Raw genomic sequence first — 16,623 nt, forward strand, 5'->3', positions numbered from 1 at the left:
GGATGAAAGAAAGTCGGAAAGAGCACTCGTCCCAAAATTTCGAGCCGCTCTGTGCCAGGCGGCGCTCCACTCATCCTCGGCAAGTCGACTGTGTCTCACATTGGGTAATTAACTAACTCACTCCCTGCCTCACCCCTTCCAACTCTGCTCCCCAACCGCTGTGCCAAGCATTATTAAACTAATCAAAATTTCTTTGACCAAAAATCCCTTGATGCTCCCTTCGTATTTTACCACTGCTTTCAATTTTGGCACGTAAAGACGGTGTTTCTTTTTTTTAACTGTGAATTTCTTTTTCCAGGCTGACTGCAGTGGATGGGCGCCCCAGTGGTTTTTGCAATTGATTTGCCAAAAATTGAATTTCTCGGATGAAAGAAAGTCGGAAAGAGCACTCGTCCCAAAATTTCGAGCCGCTCCGTGCCAGGCGGCGCTCCACTCATCCTCGGCAAGTCGACTGTGTCTCACATTGGGTAATTAACTAACTCACTCCCTGCCTCACCCCTTCCAACTCTGCTCCCCAACCGCCGTGCCAAGCATTATTAAACTAATCAAAATTTCTTTGACCAAAAATCCCTTGATGCTCCCTTCGTATTTTACCACTGCTTTCAATTTTGGCACGTAAAGTCGGTGTTTCTTTTTTTTAACTGTGAATTTCTTTTTCCAGGCTGACTGCAGTGGATGGGCGCCCCAGTGGTTTTTGCAATTGATTTGCCAAAAATTGAATTTCTCGGATGAAAGAAAGTCGGAAAGAGCACTCGTCCCAAAATTTCGAGCCGCTCTGTGCCAGGCGGCGCTCCACTCATCCTCGGCAAGTCGACTGTGTCTCACATTGGGTAATTAACTAACTCACTCCCTGCCTCACCCCTTCCAACTCTGCTCCCCAACCGCTGTGCCAAGCATTATTAAACTAATCAAAATTTCTTTGACCAAAAATCCCTTGATGCTCCCTTCGTATTTTGCCACTGGTTTCAATTTTGGCAAGTAAAGTCGGTGTTTCTTTTTTTTAACTGTGAATTTCTTTTTCCAGGCTGACTGCAGAGGATGGGCGCCCCAGTGGTTTTTGCAATTGATTTGCCAAAAATTGAATTTCTCGGATGAAAGAAAGTCGGAAAGAGACCTCGTCCCAAAATTTCGAGCCGCTCCGTGCCAGGCGGCGCTCCACTCATCCTCGGCAAGTCGACTGTGTCTCACATTGGGACTCACTCCCTGCCTCACCCCTTCCAACTCTGCTCCCCAACCGCTGTGCCAAGTATTATTAAACAAATTAAAATTTTTTTGGCCAAAATTCCCTTGATGCTCCCTCCGTCTTTTTGGACGCCTCACATGTTCATATAAGATTTTTGCTCAAAATTAATTTTCATTGGTTAAACAAGTTGGACTGAGCATTTGTTTGTTTTTGAAGCTAGTGTTTATAAATAAATTTCAGCAAGAAAAGTATTAATCCTTTTTGGTTTATTGTTTTTTATTTGATAAATTTCATAACATATTATTTATTTGATTTCTTGTACCGTATAAATATCTTCAACCGTGAAACAGATTCTAAGGTTTGACCAGTTAACCTGGTCCTGTGAAACATCTAATAAATGAGTCTAATCACAATAATTTTGTTTTGTTCATCAAATGAAAAATTTTATTCTTATTGCTGGATGCGATACACTTCCTGTACAAATTGAGGAAGCAAGTTTTCTTGGTACACTTTATGTAATACATCCATCTTTCTGTTGATGAAAGAATGATTTCTGTAAATCACAAAGTATTCAATGTCTATGGGTGGAACAAAAAGCACAAGGAATGCTTTTTCAATATTTGAGATCAGTAGTTGTGCTTGAATTTGACTGTAGTATGGATGATTCTCTTTCAAAAAGGGCTTTCCATTCTTATCAAGATTAATGTAAAAGTCTTTATCTTTGAATTTCAGTTTAAGTGACTTCTTACGAATGAAGGGATTGTAGGGACATTTGATTTCAACCAAGAAAAGCTCGCCGTCGATGGAAATTAGTCTGTCAGGAGAGGCACCTGTAAAGGAGAAATTTGGATGGACGAGAAGGCCAATGGATGAGTGGGCTTCTATTTTCAGTGAGTCTCGGTCGTTTGCAACATTGAGGAACTTGTGGAATGCCTCTTCTTCAAAACGAATACCATGTTGGACAGAGGAGCTGGTGAAGAACTTTCTTTTGCCCGCAAACCTCTTCCATGCATCTGTTCTAGCATTTTCACTAGCGAGGCTGTGAACCTGAGTCGCTGTGATTCTGTGGAGCCTAGCCTTGTACCAGTGCTTGCTTTGACTCTGGAAACGTGTGTTTCTCTCAATCTCTCTACTCTTTGGCCAATCAACTAAAATGAAGTCTCTCAAAAATGTTAGCTCGTACTCATTATTTGGAACGATACTTTTTGAGTAACTAGCTTTCTCCATTATCTCAAACAGTTTGTCCACCAGGACTTCTTGTGATTGCTCATTGCTTAAAATTCTGCTTGCTTTTGTTTTGTACTCATTGGCTTCAAGGTTTTTCAGAACGGGAGGGTCAAATCCAACACGCCGTAAACTTGAGGCAAGATCCATGACCCTCGAAGATGGTAAAGTAGCACGTCCAGAAGGGAGTAGTTGGTGTCTAGCAATTTCTGCACCAAGAGGCTGGACAAATCTCCCGGCTCGGCTTTCGTCATGCCTGACAAAGTTGATCTCTGAAAATAGCAGAGGCTCATCGTTCGTAGGCTTCATAGCATGCCATAGTTGGAGTTTGCCTATGGGGAAATATTTGTTAACAATTTTATTTTATAAGAATCTTTCAAAATACCAGTTGGAGTTGGAGTGTCAAAATCGCCATCGAGAACCTCTGTCCCTAATTGTGCACAGCTCCAAATTTTGTATTGAAGAGCAATGGAATGCTTGCACATTCCATCAGTGCCAGCAGGGCAGTTGCATAAGCCCCAAATACGCTTACTTCGACGGCCTTCATTTGCAGGATAAAGTTTGTATGCTACAAATGCATTATAGCCTAGTTTTGTTTTCTGAGTTGCTTCAACTACTGCCTTGAACCATGCTGTTTTATTTTGCAGGCAGGTTTGCAATGTGGTTACATGTCCTTCCATGAACAGAGTGAATCCCTCTCTGTGATGTCTGCTGGATTTTTCATATGAATTTCCAATGTCTTCTTGGGAAATATTAATTTCGACGGGAAAATTAACACCCCAGTTATCATTGGGAACAATCCTGTCCCAGATAGTCTGCAGAGCTGAAAAATTGTATGCACTCTAAAAATCAATAATATTCAAGAAAAATTACATACCAGCAGCAGAGGGGTCCGATTGAAACTTTTCAACAGTTTCCGTACAGCAGTAACATCTCCAAAAGCCTTCCAATTGAACAATTTCAGCTTCTTCCGTGTCCAAACAAGCTTCATGTATTGCTTCTGGACATAATTCGCACTCTAGATGTTCTTCTGTGATTTCAGTCGAGCACTTCCAGCAACGCATTCTTGGTTCTTAGGTATTGTGTAAGTTGCATTACAGAACGATCCACGTGCTCACAGCTCAGATACATACAAGACTATGATGGGATAAGTATTTTTAAAAATCAGCGCCGTTATCCGCCCACTTTAAATCATGCGCATCAACGCGTTTCTTCTTGATGCGCATAGTTCAGAAGTTTTGATTGATTTTCTTGCTCTCTTGAAGTAGTAGTGTCTGTGCAAGAAGGGCAAAGGAATGTCTGTGTATGTTCCTGTCTCTTTTGTGAAACAGCCTTGCTCTTGTTGGTTTCCGCATTCCAGTTATGATTAACTGCGCGTTACTCACAAACACATTTTGAGGCGCAAGCCGCTGCAAATTCTAGATTATCCTGTATTATAGGATTGAGTAAGTGTGCACTACTTTTGTTTTTATTCATGTTCTGATTTCTGCCAATTCCTTCAGCATGGGTTACTCAGTGTGCGGCCTTTGTCTCCAAGACTCACGGATTTGCAGTGGACTCACATTTCACAGAGCAACTACAAAAAGAAAGAAATCTTTGTGGTCGAAAGCTGTGAAGGATGCTGGCTTTATGGTCCTTCATGTTGGCAATTTGATTGTTTGCAGCGATCATTTCTTAGAAGAGGACTTTGTCAGAAGTGGCAACAGAGTTTTTCTCAAGGATGACGCTGTCCCTCAAGCGTTCTCCGGTTGCATCCAACTAAAGAATGATGTGAGTGGCAGTACCAACCACCAGACGCAGGGCTTTGAAAAGGTGGAAGACTCTCCTCTGCCAAAACCAAATCATGCAGAGGCCAGATCTTGGCCATGTGAAGAGGACATGGGCCGTCATTCCCAACATATGCAGATTTTGGAATCATTTAGTGAAGTCCAACAGAGCAGCTCAGAAGAAATTAATTTGCAAATATGCTCTGAAGAAAACAACACAGAATCTGTAAATCAACTTCTGAGCTCTTGCAATTTAAAGGTAAATCTAAAATATAATTTATTACTATGTCTCCATTGTCCTCACGTATCTGTGTTATAGTATTTTTACCATATTATATACTTAAAAAAGAAAACTAATAAATTTGACTTTAGCTTAATGAAAATGATGATTTTGTGACGTTGTGTGCTAATGATGACTCGACCAGCAGTTCACAAGGAGAGCAGCTTTGTACCAGCAGTCCTGCACCAGCACCTCCATTCACATTATTTGGAACTCCAGAAAATGGTAAAGAAAAAAATATTTTTGTGTGCATATGCTCAAATTATGTATTTAATGATTTTGTGTAGATTTGGCTCACCAAGTTCAAGATTCAAACCTCCTGTGCACACCGGCTGTAGTTCCCAGAAAAAGAAAACTCAATTTCGATTCTACGATTGATTTGAGCTCAAATATGCAAAACAAAGAAACTTATGCATTTGATGGTGAATTAGAAGCATTTTGTTTTTAAAATTTACTAATTTTTTTATATTTTTTTCTCACAGAATCCATCCTGTTAAGAAGCGGAGAAATAGAAATGAGCAAAGAAGACGAAGAAGAAAATTACCAAAGCGATTCCTCCAGTGAAGCCTCGCAGCTGCAAGAAGACGATTTTGACACTCCTACACAAACTACGTCTGCTTTAAGAAGGAAGGCTGACGGATTGCTGTTGAAATCAAGACTTCTTATGAAGAAGAAACTAGAATCAAGCTTCGGTATCCTCCGTTTTGTTGAAGATACCGACGCTATCAAGTTTTACACCGGCTTCAGAGATTACGATGTTTTTTACTGCTTCTACCAGTTCTTTATTGAAGATGCAAATACCATGAATTATCTAGGCAGCAAAGCGAAAACGCACGATTCAGATAAAGATCTTGGTAAATTTAGGGTTCCTAAAATGACGAAGACTGACGAGTTCTTCATGACCATGATCCGTCTGCGTAGAGGCTATGAAGTAAAACACCTAGGGCACCTTTTTGGAATCAGCCCGGGGCGCACATCCCGTATCATAAACACATGGCTCCTATTAATGGCTGATAGACTCTCTCAAATTGAATTCTGGACACCAGAAGCACCAAGCAACCCAATGCTCATCCCGAACCCATTAAAGGATAGGCTGAAGAAGATAATTACTATCGTAGATGCCACAGAGATCTACACCGAGAGACCAAGTGCATCTCAGGCACAAAAGGAAATTTTCTCTTCTTACAAGAACCACGTCACTGGAAAAATGCTTGTGGCAATTGATACAAATGGAACCATTACTTTTGTATCACGTGTCTATGCTGGCCGAACATCAGACAAAAAGCTTTTCCAGCACTGCGGGATCATGGAAAAACTGAGAACAGGTGACATTGTGATGGCTGATCGAGGCTTCGATATTGCAAAAGTTCTCGAAAAAAAGGGAGTGGAAGTCCTGATCCCCGATTTCTTGAAGAATAAGGAGCGTTTCAGTTCTGAAGAATTAAGGAACAGTGAGAGAATTGCTGAAATTAGGGTTCATGTCGAAAGGGCAATTAGAAAAATAAAAGAATTTCACATTCTGGATAACACAATCCCAATCACTCTCATGCCAATGATTGACAGGATTTGGATCTGCTGTGCCACATTGGCGAATTTCACAGGCACAGGTTATCTAGTCAAACCTTAGGATATGTTTCGATCATAGTTGAAGATATTTATACTGAACAATAATTCAAATAAATAATATGTTATGAAATTTATCAAATAAAAAACAATAAACCAAAAAGGATTAATACTTTTCTTGCTGAAATTTATTTATAAACACTAGCTTCAAAAACAAACAAATGCTCAGTCCAACTTGTTTAACCAATGAAAATTAATTTTGAGCAAAAATCTTATATGAACATGTGAGGCGTCCAAAAAGACGGAGGGAGCATCAAGGGAATTTTGGCCAAAAAAATTTTAATTTGTTTAATAATACTTGGCACAGCGGTTGGGGAGCAGAGTTGGAAGGGGTGAGGCAGGGAGTGAGTCCCAATGTGAGACACAGTCGACTTGCCGAGGATGAGTGGAGCGCCGCCTGGCACGGAGCGGCTCGAAATTTTGGGACGAGTGCTCTTTCCGACTTTCTTTCATCCGAGAATTTCAATTTTTGGCAAATCAATTGCAAAAACCACTGGGGCGCCCATCCACTGCAGTCAGCCTGGAAAAAGAAATTCACAGTTAAAAAAAAGAAACACCGACTTTACTTGCCAAAATTGAAACCAGTGGCAAAATACGAAGGGAGCATCAAGGGATTTTTGGTCAAAGAAATTTTGATTAGTTTAATAATGCTTGGCACAGCGGTTGGGGAGCAGAGTTGGAAGGGGTGAGGCAGGGAGTGAGTTAGTTAATTACCCAATGTGAGACACAGTCGACTTGCCGAGGATGAGTGGAGCGCCGCCTGGCACGGAGCGGCTCGAATTTTGGGACGAGGTCTCTTTCCGACTTTCTTTCATCCGAGAAATTCAATTTTTGGCAAATCAATTGCAAAAACCACTGGGGCGCCCATCCACTGCAGTCAGCCTGGAAAAAGAAATTCACAGTTAAAAAAAAGAAACACCGTCTTTACGTGCCAAAATTGAAAGCAGTGGTAAAATACGAAGGGAGCATCAAGGGATTTTTGGTCAAAGAAATTTTGATTAGTTTAATAATGCTTGGCACAGCGGTTGGGGAGCAGAGTTGGAAGGGGTGAGGCAGGGAGTGAGTTAGTTAATTACCCAATGTGAGACACAGTCGACTTGCCGAGGATGAGTGGAGCGCCGCCTGGCACAGAGCGGCTCGAAATTTTGGGACGAGTGCTCTTTCCGACTTTCTTTCATCCGAGAAATTCAATTTTTGGCAAATCAATTGCAAAAACCACTGGGGCGCCCATCCACTGCAGTCAGCCTGGAAAAAGAAATTCACAGTTAAAAAAAAGAAACACCGACTTTACGTGCCAAAATTGAAAGCAGTGGTAAAATACGAAGGGAGCATCAAGGGATTTTTGGTCAAAGAAATTTTGATTAGTTTAATAATGCTTGGCACGGCGGTTGGGGAGCAGAGTTGGAAGGGGTGAGGCAGGGAGTGAGTTAGTTAATTACCCAATGTGAGACACAGTCGACTTGCCGAGGATGAGTGGAGCGCCGCCTGGCACAGAGCGGCTCGAAATTTTGGGACGAGTGCTCTTTCCGACTTTCTTTCATCCGAGAAATTCAATTTTTGGCAAATCAATTGCAAAAACCACTGGGGCGCCCATCCACTGCAGTCAGCCTGGAAAAAGAAATTCACAGTTAAAAAAAAGAAACACCGACTTTACGTGCCAAAATTGAAAGCAGTGGTAAAATACGATGGGAGCATCAAGGGATTTTTGGTCAAAGAAATTTTGATTAGTTTAATAATGCTTGGCACGGCGGTTGGGGAGCAGAGTTGGAAGGGGTGAGGCAGGGAGTGAGTTAGTTAATTACCCAATGTGAGACACAGTCGACTTGCCGAGGATGAGTGGAGCGCCGCCTGGCACGGAGCGGCTCGAAATTTTGGGACGAGTGCTCTTTCCGACTTTCTTTCATCCGAGAAATTCAATTTTTGGCAAATCAATTGCAAAAACCACTGGGGCGCCCATCCACTGCAGTCAGCCTGGAAAAAGAAATTCACAGTTAAAAAAAAGAAACACCGACTTTACGTGCCAAAATTGAAAGCAGTGGTAAAATACGATGGGAGCATCAAGGGATTTTTGGTCAAAGAAATTTTGATTAGTTTAATAATGCTTGGCACGGCGGTTGGGGAGCAGAGTTGGAAGGGGTGAGGCAGGGAGTGAGTTAGTTAATTACCCAATGTGAGACACAGTCGACTTGCCGAGGATGAGTGGAGCGCCGCCTGGCACGGAGCGGCTCGAAATTTTGGGACGAGTGCTCTTTCCGACTTTCTTTCATCCGAGAAATTCAATTTTTGGCAAATCAATTGCAAAAACCACTGGGGCGCCCATCCACTGCAGTCAGCCTGGAAAAAGAAATTCACAGTTAAAAAAAAAGAAACACCGACTTTACGTGCCAAAATTCAAACCAGTGTTTAAAGGCGAAGGGCACATCAAGAGACTTTGTACAAAAAATTTTATTGTCAAAAGTTGAAGGATGGATTCAGAGATTTGTTCAAGATATCAAATTTTTATTCCATAAACATACTGGTTGGATTGGGTGGGCAGAGGTAGTTGGATGGTAGGCTGCGAGAGTCGAAAGGGCTTCACTCGGGGCAAATTTATCTTACCGACAGTTAGTAAGATCAAGGACGAGTGCATTGCAGCAGCCTTCTCTTATGTCCGATACTCTTTGCTGGCAGGAACATAACTTCTGGTCCAACACTCATGTGCACAGTCGTCACACAATTAAATCGCTCTCGTGCGGAGGCCTGAAAGAAGAAATCGAGAATGAGGAACTAACTTTTAATGAAGATAAACTTTAATCGCAAAAGACAATATGTACATTTTACATTTGACCCCCTTCAAGTTTAATTAATACAACACATATTAACTCAATTATAATCACGCGCTTATTCTTTTTTATAAAAATAAATTGCACCATTCTGTTTATGTATGCATATTAAGGCAACCACATGGCGAATGGCGACGGGTGATAAAAAGTTTGTTTGATGAGATCAGCAGAATCGCAAGTAAAACCACGACAAAATATGCAACGAGAAAGTGTAAGAATGGGTTTGTAGCTCACAATTCAAAATCGGAACACCAAGAAATAATCTTTGCTTGCGCCTTATTCCGCCCGTTCACCCTCTGGCTGAGTCTTTGCGTTGCGAATATTAATGTGTGCCTCGTGTACACGAACCATTTCTCGTTTGTCGCTTTTTGTCGACTCTAGCCGGGTCGGCGATTCGATTTGGCTTTTAAGCGTAAAGACCATGCAGTGCTGGTGTAAACTTACTCGTGAAAAATGACGGGAAAGTTGAGTCACACTCTAAAAATGAGCGGTCGCGTCGCCGGTCGCTGTTTTCATTTTCTTCAGCCAGCTGGTTCAGTTCAGTGAAGCTAGCACCAGTAGCAAAACCACACTTTCGGCCAACGCCGTAAGTCGCTGACGCATGCGCCTGCGAGGCACTCCGGCAGAAGCCGATCTGCCCAACATTTGGCTGCTTTTCGACATCCCCACGCTCCACCGCGGTGCGATGCAACAACTGTAAACTCTCACAGGTTTCATCGGCCACCACCAGTTACTGCCCCTAAGGTATCCATGACGTATTCAGTTAGCTATACTCGTTTTAGTCACCGGGATCCGCATTTCTGACAAAGTGCAAAAAGTTCGAAAGACAGCCACCAACGCTCTAGCGCCAGGGCTGCGCACTTCCCCTATTGGCATAAAATTCAGCAAAAATCATTTTTTTTTCCGGAAAAAATTTTGATTTTATCTGGCACACAATTTTTTTCCATTTATTTTTTGTTACAAATATTTTTCAAAAAAAAACTCCCTTTCATTCATTCTCGTATAACTAAAAATATTTAAAAGTAATAAATAAATTGCAAGAAAATAATTTTTAGCAGGACATTTTTTGTTCAAAATTTAATTCAATATTTGCCGAAAACCACGTAAAATGTTACAAAAATTTTGCGCAATATACGCTGAGAAGACCAAGGTCTGTGATAACGCATTTAATTAATGAGCTTGAGCGCAGCTCTCTCTGCGTTTGTTTGCTTTTTTTGCATCACTCGCGGTGAACATGAAATTATACACAAACGCAATGGATAATTTCATTATATTCTTTTGCCGCGCGGCGTGCGACTTTCCTCTTGCAGATTCGCACGTTTTTTCCACAAATATTCAAATCGGTCTACCTTGGCTTGGAAACCCGTGCATTAGGCGCACGACGACAATAATCGCCGAGCTCGCTTTTTATCATTTTATATAACCGAAGGTGGCGTCCAAAGCGGAAGCAGCGCTGCAATGATAAATTTTAACGACGCTCTCGCAGCACAAAAAGGTGGAAGGACGAGCACAGGAAAAGTTTCGTTTCGGTTTTTTGTCGCTGCCCCTCGTCCGCCGCACGGGGAAATAAATAAATAAATTGCGGCGCCGTTTCGCTTGCGAGTCAATGAAAAAGGACTGACCTTATTTTATACAAATAAAATGTAAACTGTTACCTGCGAACACACATGTGCTTGTCGCGCACACGCACTCCATTTTAATGATTGTAAAAAAGGAGAGAAACTTTATGCGGCAAAGTGCGTTGTATCGAGTTTTTTATTTTATTTAGAAAACTCCATTAGGTAATTGGAAAATGATGAACGCAATGAGAGGAAAAATATGTTTGAGCCATTTTGAGCTGCGGGAAAGTTTCCGACGGTAGCAAACATTATGACGTTAAATTCCCATCAGGTATAAGTGAACTTGGTTTTGAAATTTCTAGGCCGCGGTTCGTTGGCCACAAGGGATGGAAATGCACGCGCACCGCTGGAAAATCGATGCGCAGCCACACGCGAAACATTCGACCAAAATAGAGGCGATTAATTTAACCCTCCGCGCCACCAATTTTCCACTTTCCCGATTTTCAAATGAAAATAATCGCCTCTGGATTGGGAACAAGAGAGGAAACGAAATCCGTGGCGGACATTTTGGGTGCTCCTTTTTATTCAGCATCATCAATTTTCGTTTGCGGTCGCAGAGTAAATATACGCGTGCTGCGAAATATCTGTAAAAGGCTTTGTTTGCTTTATTTCGACGACGGCGGAATGCGCGAGATGGGAAAAGGAAAATCGGGTTTTCATCTAGGTGAGTAAGAAGAAGTGACGCACTCAAAACAAAGTGACGCAACAAAAAGGCATCTCTTGCTTGTGATAGCGCAGGGTGGGGGCCGTCGGGCGGCAGGGCAGGTGGAGGCTGCCGTCAGGTCGCGCCACCTGCCTCCAAACACGCCATTTACGCGCACCTGAGCGAAGGTGCTGCCCCTCTTCCGCATCTTCCGAAGCCACTCACCTGGCGCCTATGCAACCTGCGGGACGCGTGACGATGAGCAAACATAATTAATGCCTCAAAGCACAAACAACACACTTTCAAAGCCACACGGCCAATATTCACTATGGGGCCATTCTTTATAATACATAGAACCCATAGAACTATTTATATGATGTAAAAAATTAATGAAAATAAATGATTACAATAATTTGATTATTAATTATTTAAATCGATATGAAAATAAAAAGATAAATTGTTTGGCAGTCTTGATTGATTACAATTTGAAATATAAAAATTAATTTGTATGTTATGGCTACTGATTTAATCAAGTTCGCAGTTATTATAATTAAAAAAATTAATTGGGATTTTTTTTTAAAATTTGAATGAAATCTTTATAATTCATTATTTCTCTGCTATTCACCATTTTGTCCATTTTCACTATCACCGTTTTCACCTGAAAATGTCGAATTGAAAGCTGACGTGACTATTATTGCACAAAGTGGACCACGGCAAATTGATAACAAAGAGGCGATCTATCACGCCGCGTGGGTGCCCCTTTCATTTTATGCCTCTTTTTTCAAGCAACATTTCTAATTCCATTGAAGGCGTTCGATGTTCACTCTTCTCTCTTGGCTTAATCAGTCAGTTCAAAGGAGCTCCAAATTTTGACAGCTGTCTGATAATTGGATGTGAACATTTGTGATCTTGTTCGCACCAGGGCCTCTCAAGTGGTCTCGCAGGTTGCATTTCTACACTTATCGACTCTTCCTCCTCTCATTTGACTGCGTTGGCGAAAGGAACTTATTCTTCCTATCACAATAAAGCAGTTCATGTCTTTTTTACTACCTCTTCAAGGAAAATCATTAAATTTCCCAACTCTCTGCTGAATAAAAGGCAAATGAGAAAAAACTTTTCAGAGTTCTAGAAAATATCTAAAAAAAGAAAAGTGTGAGAAAAATATTCGCTGGAAATCGATCCTCAGCTCTTTATTTACTTAAACCTGAATTCTTTGAGCTTTTTAGTCGCTTGACCTGCCCGAATGAATAGACAGGAAGCTGAGAAATTGACCGCCCGAGGCAATGACTCCTGCGCCTGATTTAGCTATTTGCCCAGCACTCAAATAAGGCACTGTGTTCCTTACGCGTCACTTCCTCCGGTGTTTCCTTACTGGCCAAGACCAATTCGTTGAACTCCTCCTGTCCATAACAAAATGATCGGCGCGGTCTGCAGAGGAATGCAGGCAGAGCGAAAAAGCGATTTTTACTTCTTTAATTTGGGCCTCTCAAGGAGAAAGAAGAACCTGTTCCAAAAGAAGAAATAATTCTTTTTTTCAAAACTTGCTTGGCGATGGGAGCAATTTTGCGGTGGCTCCTCACTTGAATTTAATTCATTGGGCCGAGTTGAAAGAAGAACCCTGAGGCGGAGTGTGCGGTAGAAAGCACCGGCCGTCGTCTTTCGCCAAGACGAAAACTCTCACTCTTGTGCAGTATCTCGTTTTGACGTGCGGGAATATTGATTACTATCATTGTGAAGGTCCATGCTTGCGTTTTCAGCCGTCTTGAGCTTTAGCACAAAGAATGATTTGCGGAGGAAAATTTATATACGAGCGTGAACTTTGTGGTAGTCTTAAGTCTTTTTCAGTTTATTACTTTGTTAAATTTGAATGATTAAGTGGCAGGGTTGAAGAAAATAATTAGGTAAATTTATTTTAAAAATATTTTTATTAATTGTTGAATTTAAATAAAATTTCTACAATCAATCTAATAGTTAGTAATTATTGCTATTTTAAAATACAATTTATAAGATTTATCAACTTGATGAAATAAAATCCGGCTTCCTCGGTCCTCGGTGAAGATAATCAACTCTATTGTTTATAAAATTTCCTGCTCTTTTCCACTAGATTCTACAAAAACAACAACAAGAACCTCTAGGGAAACTATAAATAAATAAATTTTACATTAATCTAATTAATTAATTTCTATTTTTGATATTCACTTTTAAGTCATTAGATCAATTTATTGTTTTATTTGTTTTTATTGAAGCTCCACGTCGAATAAAAACTTATATAATAATTCACCATTGACATGTTTCTAAAGTGACGTTCTTTATCAGTTAAGCCGCAGCAAAGTCATCGACGCAAACAATTCCCTTGAGGGAAGACCTTCTTCCAGTTAATGACATTGCTGATTAGGGTTTGTTAATAATTTCGTTTCCTAAAAACGGTCGGAATGCACTCACGCATAAGTAGTAGTGCGCCTTATACACCTGTGATAAGACCGATTGGGGAGCGAGGGGGGGGGGGCAGCGCGAAGCAGCGAGACTGCAATAGACAGACGGTGCCGAGCGGCAGTGTTGTTAGTTTTGCGTTAGCGTACGTGTGGAATGGTGTGAAGTGAAGGGCCCTGCAAATGCTGGATGCGTGCCGGCGGGGCTCCGGGGGGCCCCTGGCGTGCGGCGAAATCGCCGAAAAGGTCGCCCAGCTGTTCGGCTGGCGACAGACCTACCAGATCGAGAAGGTGCACAAAGGGATCCAACACACCAACACCCTGGAAAAGGTCGTCCACCAACGGGTGAGCATTCCGTGAATAGTAATTAAGACGATTGCCCGCGGGAAAGTAACGCCGAGTAATGCAGATGGAATTTATTATTTGTCAGAGGTCAAGAACCGCGATCACAAATCGATCGGTGGATTCGCGCCGCGTGTCTGCAAATTTCTTTTCTTTTTTTTTGCCTCGACGCAATTTGCATAAATTTGGGTTGGGCGGCGTAAAAATGTCGTCACGAAAGATTGGAAAAAATGCAAAGACCGTGATAAAAGGGTGCTCTTGAAAAACGTGTCGTCAGAGGCGCGAGGCGAAAAAATATTTCCCAGCTGCGAGGGCGATAAGTGAGCTGTAAATAAAAATGGCAATCGCTGGCTGATTTCCATGTGCGGACCTTGACGCGAAAATTGATTTAGCGGCAAAGGCATGTGACGAATTAAAGCCCATCAGATGTGCAAAAAAAAATGATGGTGCCCTTTATAGACTTCATTATCTCGGCTGCAAAATGATAATCCTAATAAGCCGTGTCTGAATTACGTATATTTGTGGTATTTTATCTTTTAAGTCAATAAAACAATTTCATCTATTGTGTTAACGTGTTCTGCTAATCTGAACTACGTCAAATACCATTGATAATTGTTTAAAATTTCTGATCATTTGATTATGATTCTTTTGCAACTTTTTAATCTTTGTAATCACAACTTCAGCGTATAAAAACTTTTTCCATTATTAAAAATAATAATCGCGGAGAAACGGCGCTCGGTGCTCGAACGAAAGTTTTTATTATTTTACTCCTCTGCTTGCGAGAGAAATTGCAGCGGCTCCTCCGCATTGCCCCGCCAATTTCCGGCCATATCGGAACTCCCTCGAAAATTATACGCTTTTCCTCTGATAACACACATGGTCGACCGCTCAAAGTGAGCTGCAGAGTAAATATAAGCTTCATTCGCTAATCATAACAGAGAAAATCCAAATTTCACCGCCGCAACGGGGCGCTCACGCATGTTCAAAAGCCTAAAAACTTTGTGTGGGCGAACGTATAAATAGTGAGAGTGAAAAGAGGCGAATTTGCATATAATTTCACGCTGCCGCGCGTTTTGGTCAAAACGTCAAAGGCAGAGATGAGCGAATTGGGAGTGAATCCTCTCTGAAGCATTGACTTGTGAAAATGGTTTTGAAAGCATCTCATTAACTATGAACCAGCAGTTTTTTTAGCTGAATGATTTTTTTCTTATTATTGGCAGTGATTGTTTGGAAAAATTTCAAAAATAAATATTGGAGCTTCAGAATAAAATAACAATTAATTAATTCACTAAAAAACACAAATCTTGCAAATCAAATTGTTAAAATATTCTTTTTATTTCATGGAACAAATATAACTATTTATTTTAAAAATAATAAATAAATAGAAATATCTAAAATTAATTGGCAGACAATTTGATTTCGCATCTGCATAGAATTTGCTTTAGAGAGGCGTGAGTAGCTTGGCAGGTGCACAACACGCCGATTATTAAAGTTGTTAATAGTTGAACATGCAATCACGTGCAGCACTTGGTCGCGACCCAGTTGCATTGTTCTTCGTTCCATCGCTCGATTCAAAACGCGGGAAACTCTCGTCGTCAGCAAAGCAACTAATTGCGACGCAATTATCTCTAATTTAAATTCTGTCCAGCCGCGTAATTATCATTAATTTCCAACCGTGAGATCGACCCTGAAAGCGAGAAGGCTCCTCTTTTTTTTCTGCCGCCGCGTGTTTCCGCCGCGTTTTTGTGCGGCACTTCCAGAATTGCACTCGTCCTTGAGAGTCTTTACTGCAAGTAAACTGCAAAATGGTTTGTCCACGCGTTGCCACAGCTGAAATTCCAATTGTTTTCGGTGGAAGTGAAGAAACGTCTTTCGCTAATTTCGCATGATACACCGAAACACGCACCGCTGATCATTCGAGCCAAAGAAAGTGTGTTGGAACGTCGGAGAAAAACACGCGACTTTGTTGTGTCTCCGCGCGCAGTTTATACTCGGTACGCTCACAAAGTGCGGCATTCAACGTGTCTTGTAAGAGAAGACAATGTTGGTTTTATCAGCAGCAACCACGTACACCGTCAGCTCATTTCACTTTCAATAAACGCTCACTCGACCTTCAAATTCGAAACCTTTGCCATATTTGCATGCCACTGATTTAACTGTTACAACATCTTCCAAGATACGCACCTTCAAACGGTTTATTGTTTGCCTAGTTCAAGCCTAATTAAGATAAACTAACGCAGGTAATAGAAATGTCGTGCCTTGTTTTATAACAAATACTTTGTTAGAAACTCTGTGAGCAGCGGAGCTTGAAATTTGCACCAGTTTTAGATAAATGCTCCCGATAAATGAATTTTCAAAACATATCTCATTGTTTTTAAAAAGAACCAAATTAAATAAGATTTATTTTATTAAAAAAAAACTAAATATCGTTATTTTCATTTTTGTTTCCTTGGAAAAAGAATATTTTCAACAAATTTAAACTAAAACTGCTGCAGATAAAACAAAGAAAAACATTCTAGTAACTCCTCTCACAGCCTTCCTTCTCGTCTTGGCACAAGAATAACAAACGCTTTACATTTCCACTGGAACGTAAAATTCGCAGGAAGGAGGTCTTTCATGTTCTTTTATGATTTTGGTGCGCGCAAGGAATCCAGTGCCGATCGCATTGTCGGCACAATTTCTTTTTTTCCTT

General features: G+C 41.1%; 3 protein-coding genes and 1 long non-coding RNA gene across 12 annotated transcripts in view; 2 read left to right on the forward strand and 2 right to left on the reverse strand.

Moving 5' to 3' along the window:
- Positions 1–16,623, forward strand: part of LOC132194401 (partitioning defective 3 homolog) — a 37,482-nt gene that overhangs the window by 9,720 nt on the left and 11,139 nt on the right. For 6 of the 8 annotated variants that reach the window (XM_059615649.1, XM_059615656.1, XM_059615650.1 and 3 more), the window contains exon 1: positions 13,705–13,934. The exons of 1 other annotated variant lie outside the window; for it this stretch is intronic. In XM_059615649.1, the coding sequence (XP_059471632.1) occupies positions 13,773–13,934 (162 nt within the window). In that variant the 5' untranslated portion in view covers positions 13,705–13,772. Of the gene's footprint in view, positions 1–13,704; positions 13,935–16,623 lie in introns of those variants that run through there. One more of the 8 variants, XM_059615658.1, reaches the window with a different exon arrangement.
- On the forward strand, positions 505–6,339 carry LOC132194403 (uncharacterized). The gene is made up of 5 exons (XM_059615661.1): positions 505–830; positions 1,025–4,432; positions 4,546–4,678; positions 4,741–4,875; positions 4,936–6,339. Exons 2-5 carry the CDS (start codon positions 3,911–3,913, stop codon positions 6,078–6,080), a joined length of 1,935 nt encoding a protein of 644 aa, XP_059471644.1. The 5' UTR covers positions 505–830; positions 1,025–3,910; the 3' UTR covers positions 6,081–6,339.
- On the reverse strand, positions 1,282–5,580 carry LOC132194404 (uncharacterized). The gene is made up of 2 exons (XM_059615662.1): positions 2,793–5,580; positions 1,282–2,739 (listed from the first exon to the last, which is right to left on the reverse strand). The coding sequence occupies exons 1-2, from the start codon at positions 3,085–3,087 to the stop codon at positions 1,634–1,636; spliced, it is 1,401 nt and encodes a 466-aa protein (XP_059471645.1). The 5' UTR covers positions 3,088–5,580; the 3' UTR covers positions 1,282–1,633.
- On the reverse strand, positions 7,507–9,701 carry LOC132194408 (uncharacterized). 2 transcript variants are annotated; one of them, XR_009441544.1, is made up of 3 exons: positions 9,343–9,701; positions 8,675–8,815; positions 7,507–8,410 (listed from the first exon to the last, which is right to left on the reverse strand). It is a non-coding gene; the product is annotated as an uncharacterized LOC132194408 (long non-coding RNA). The 2 variants fall into 2 exon arrangements; XR_009441545.1 differs by lacking the exon at positions 9,343–9,701 and adding an exon at positions 9,133–9,332.

The sequence above is a fragment of the Neocloeon triangulifer genome, unplaced genomic scaffold, assembly GCF_031216515.1.
Source record: "Neocloeon triangulifer isolate White Clay Creek 2 clone unplaced genomic scaffold, ASM3121651v1 ptg000006l, whole genome shotgun sequence".
NCBI classification, from domain to species: domain Eukaryota; kingdom Metazoa; phylum Arthropoda; class Insecta; order Ephemeroptera; family Baetidae; genus Neocloeon; species Neocloeon triangulifer.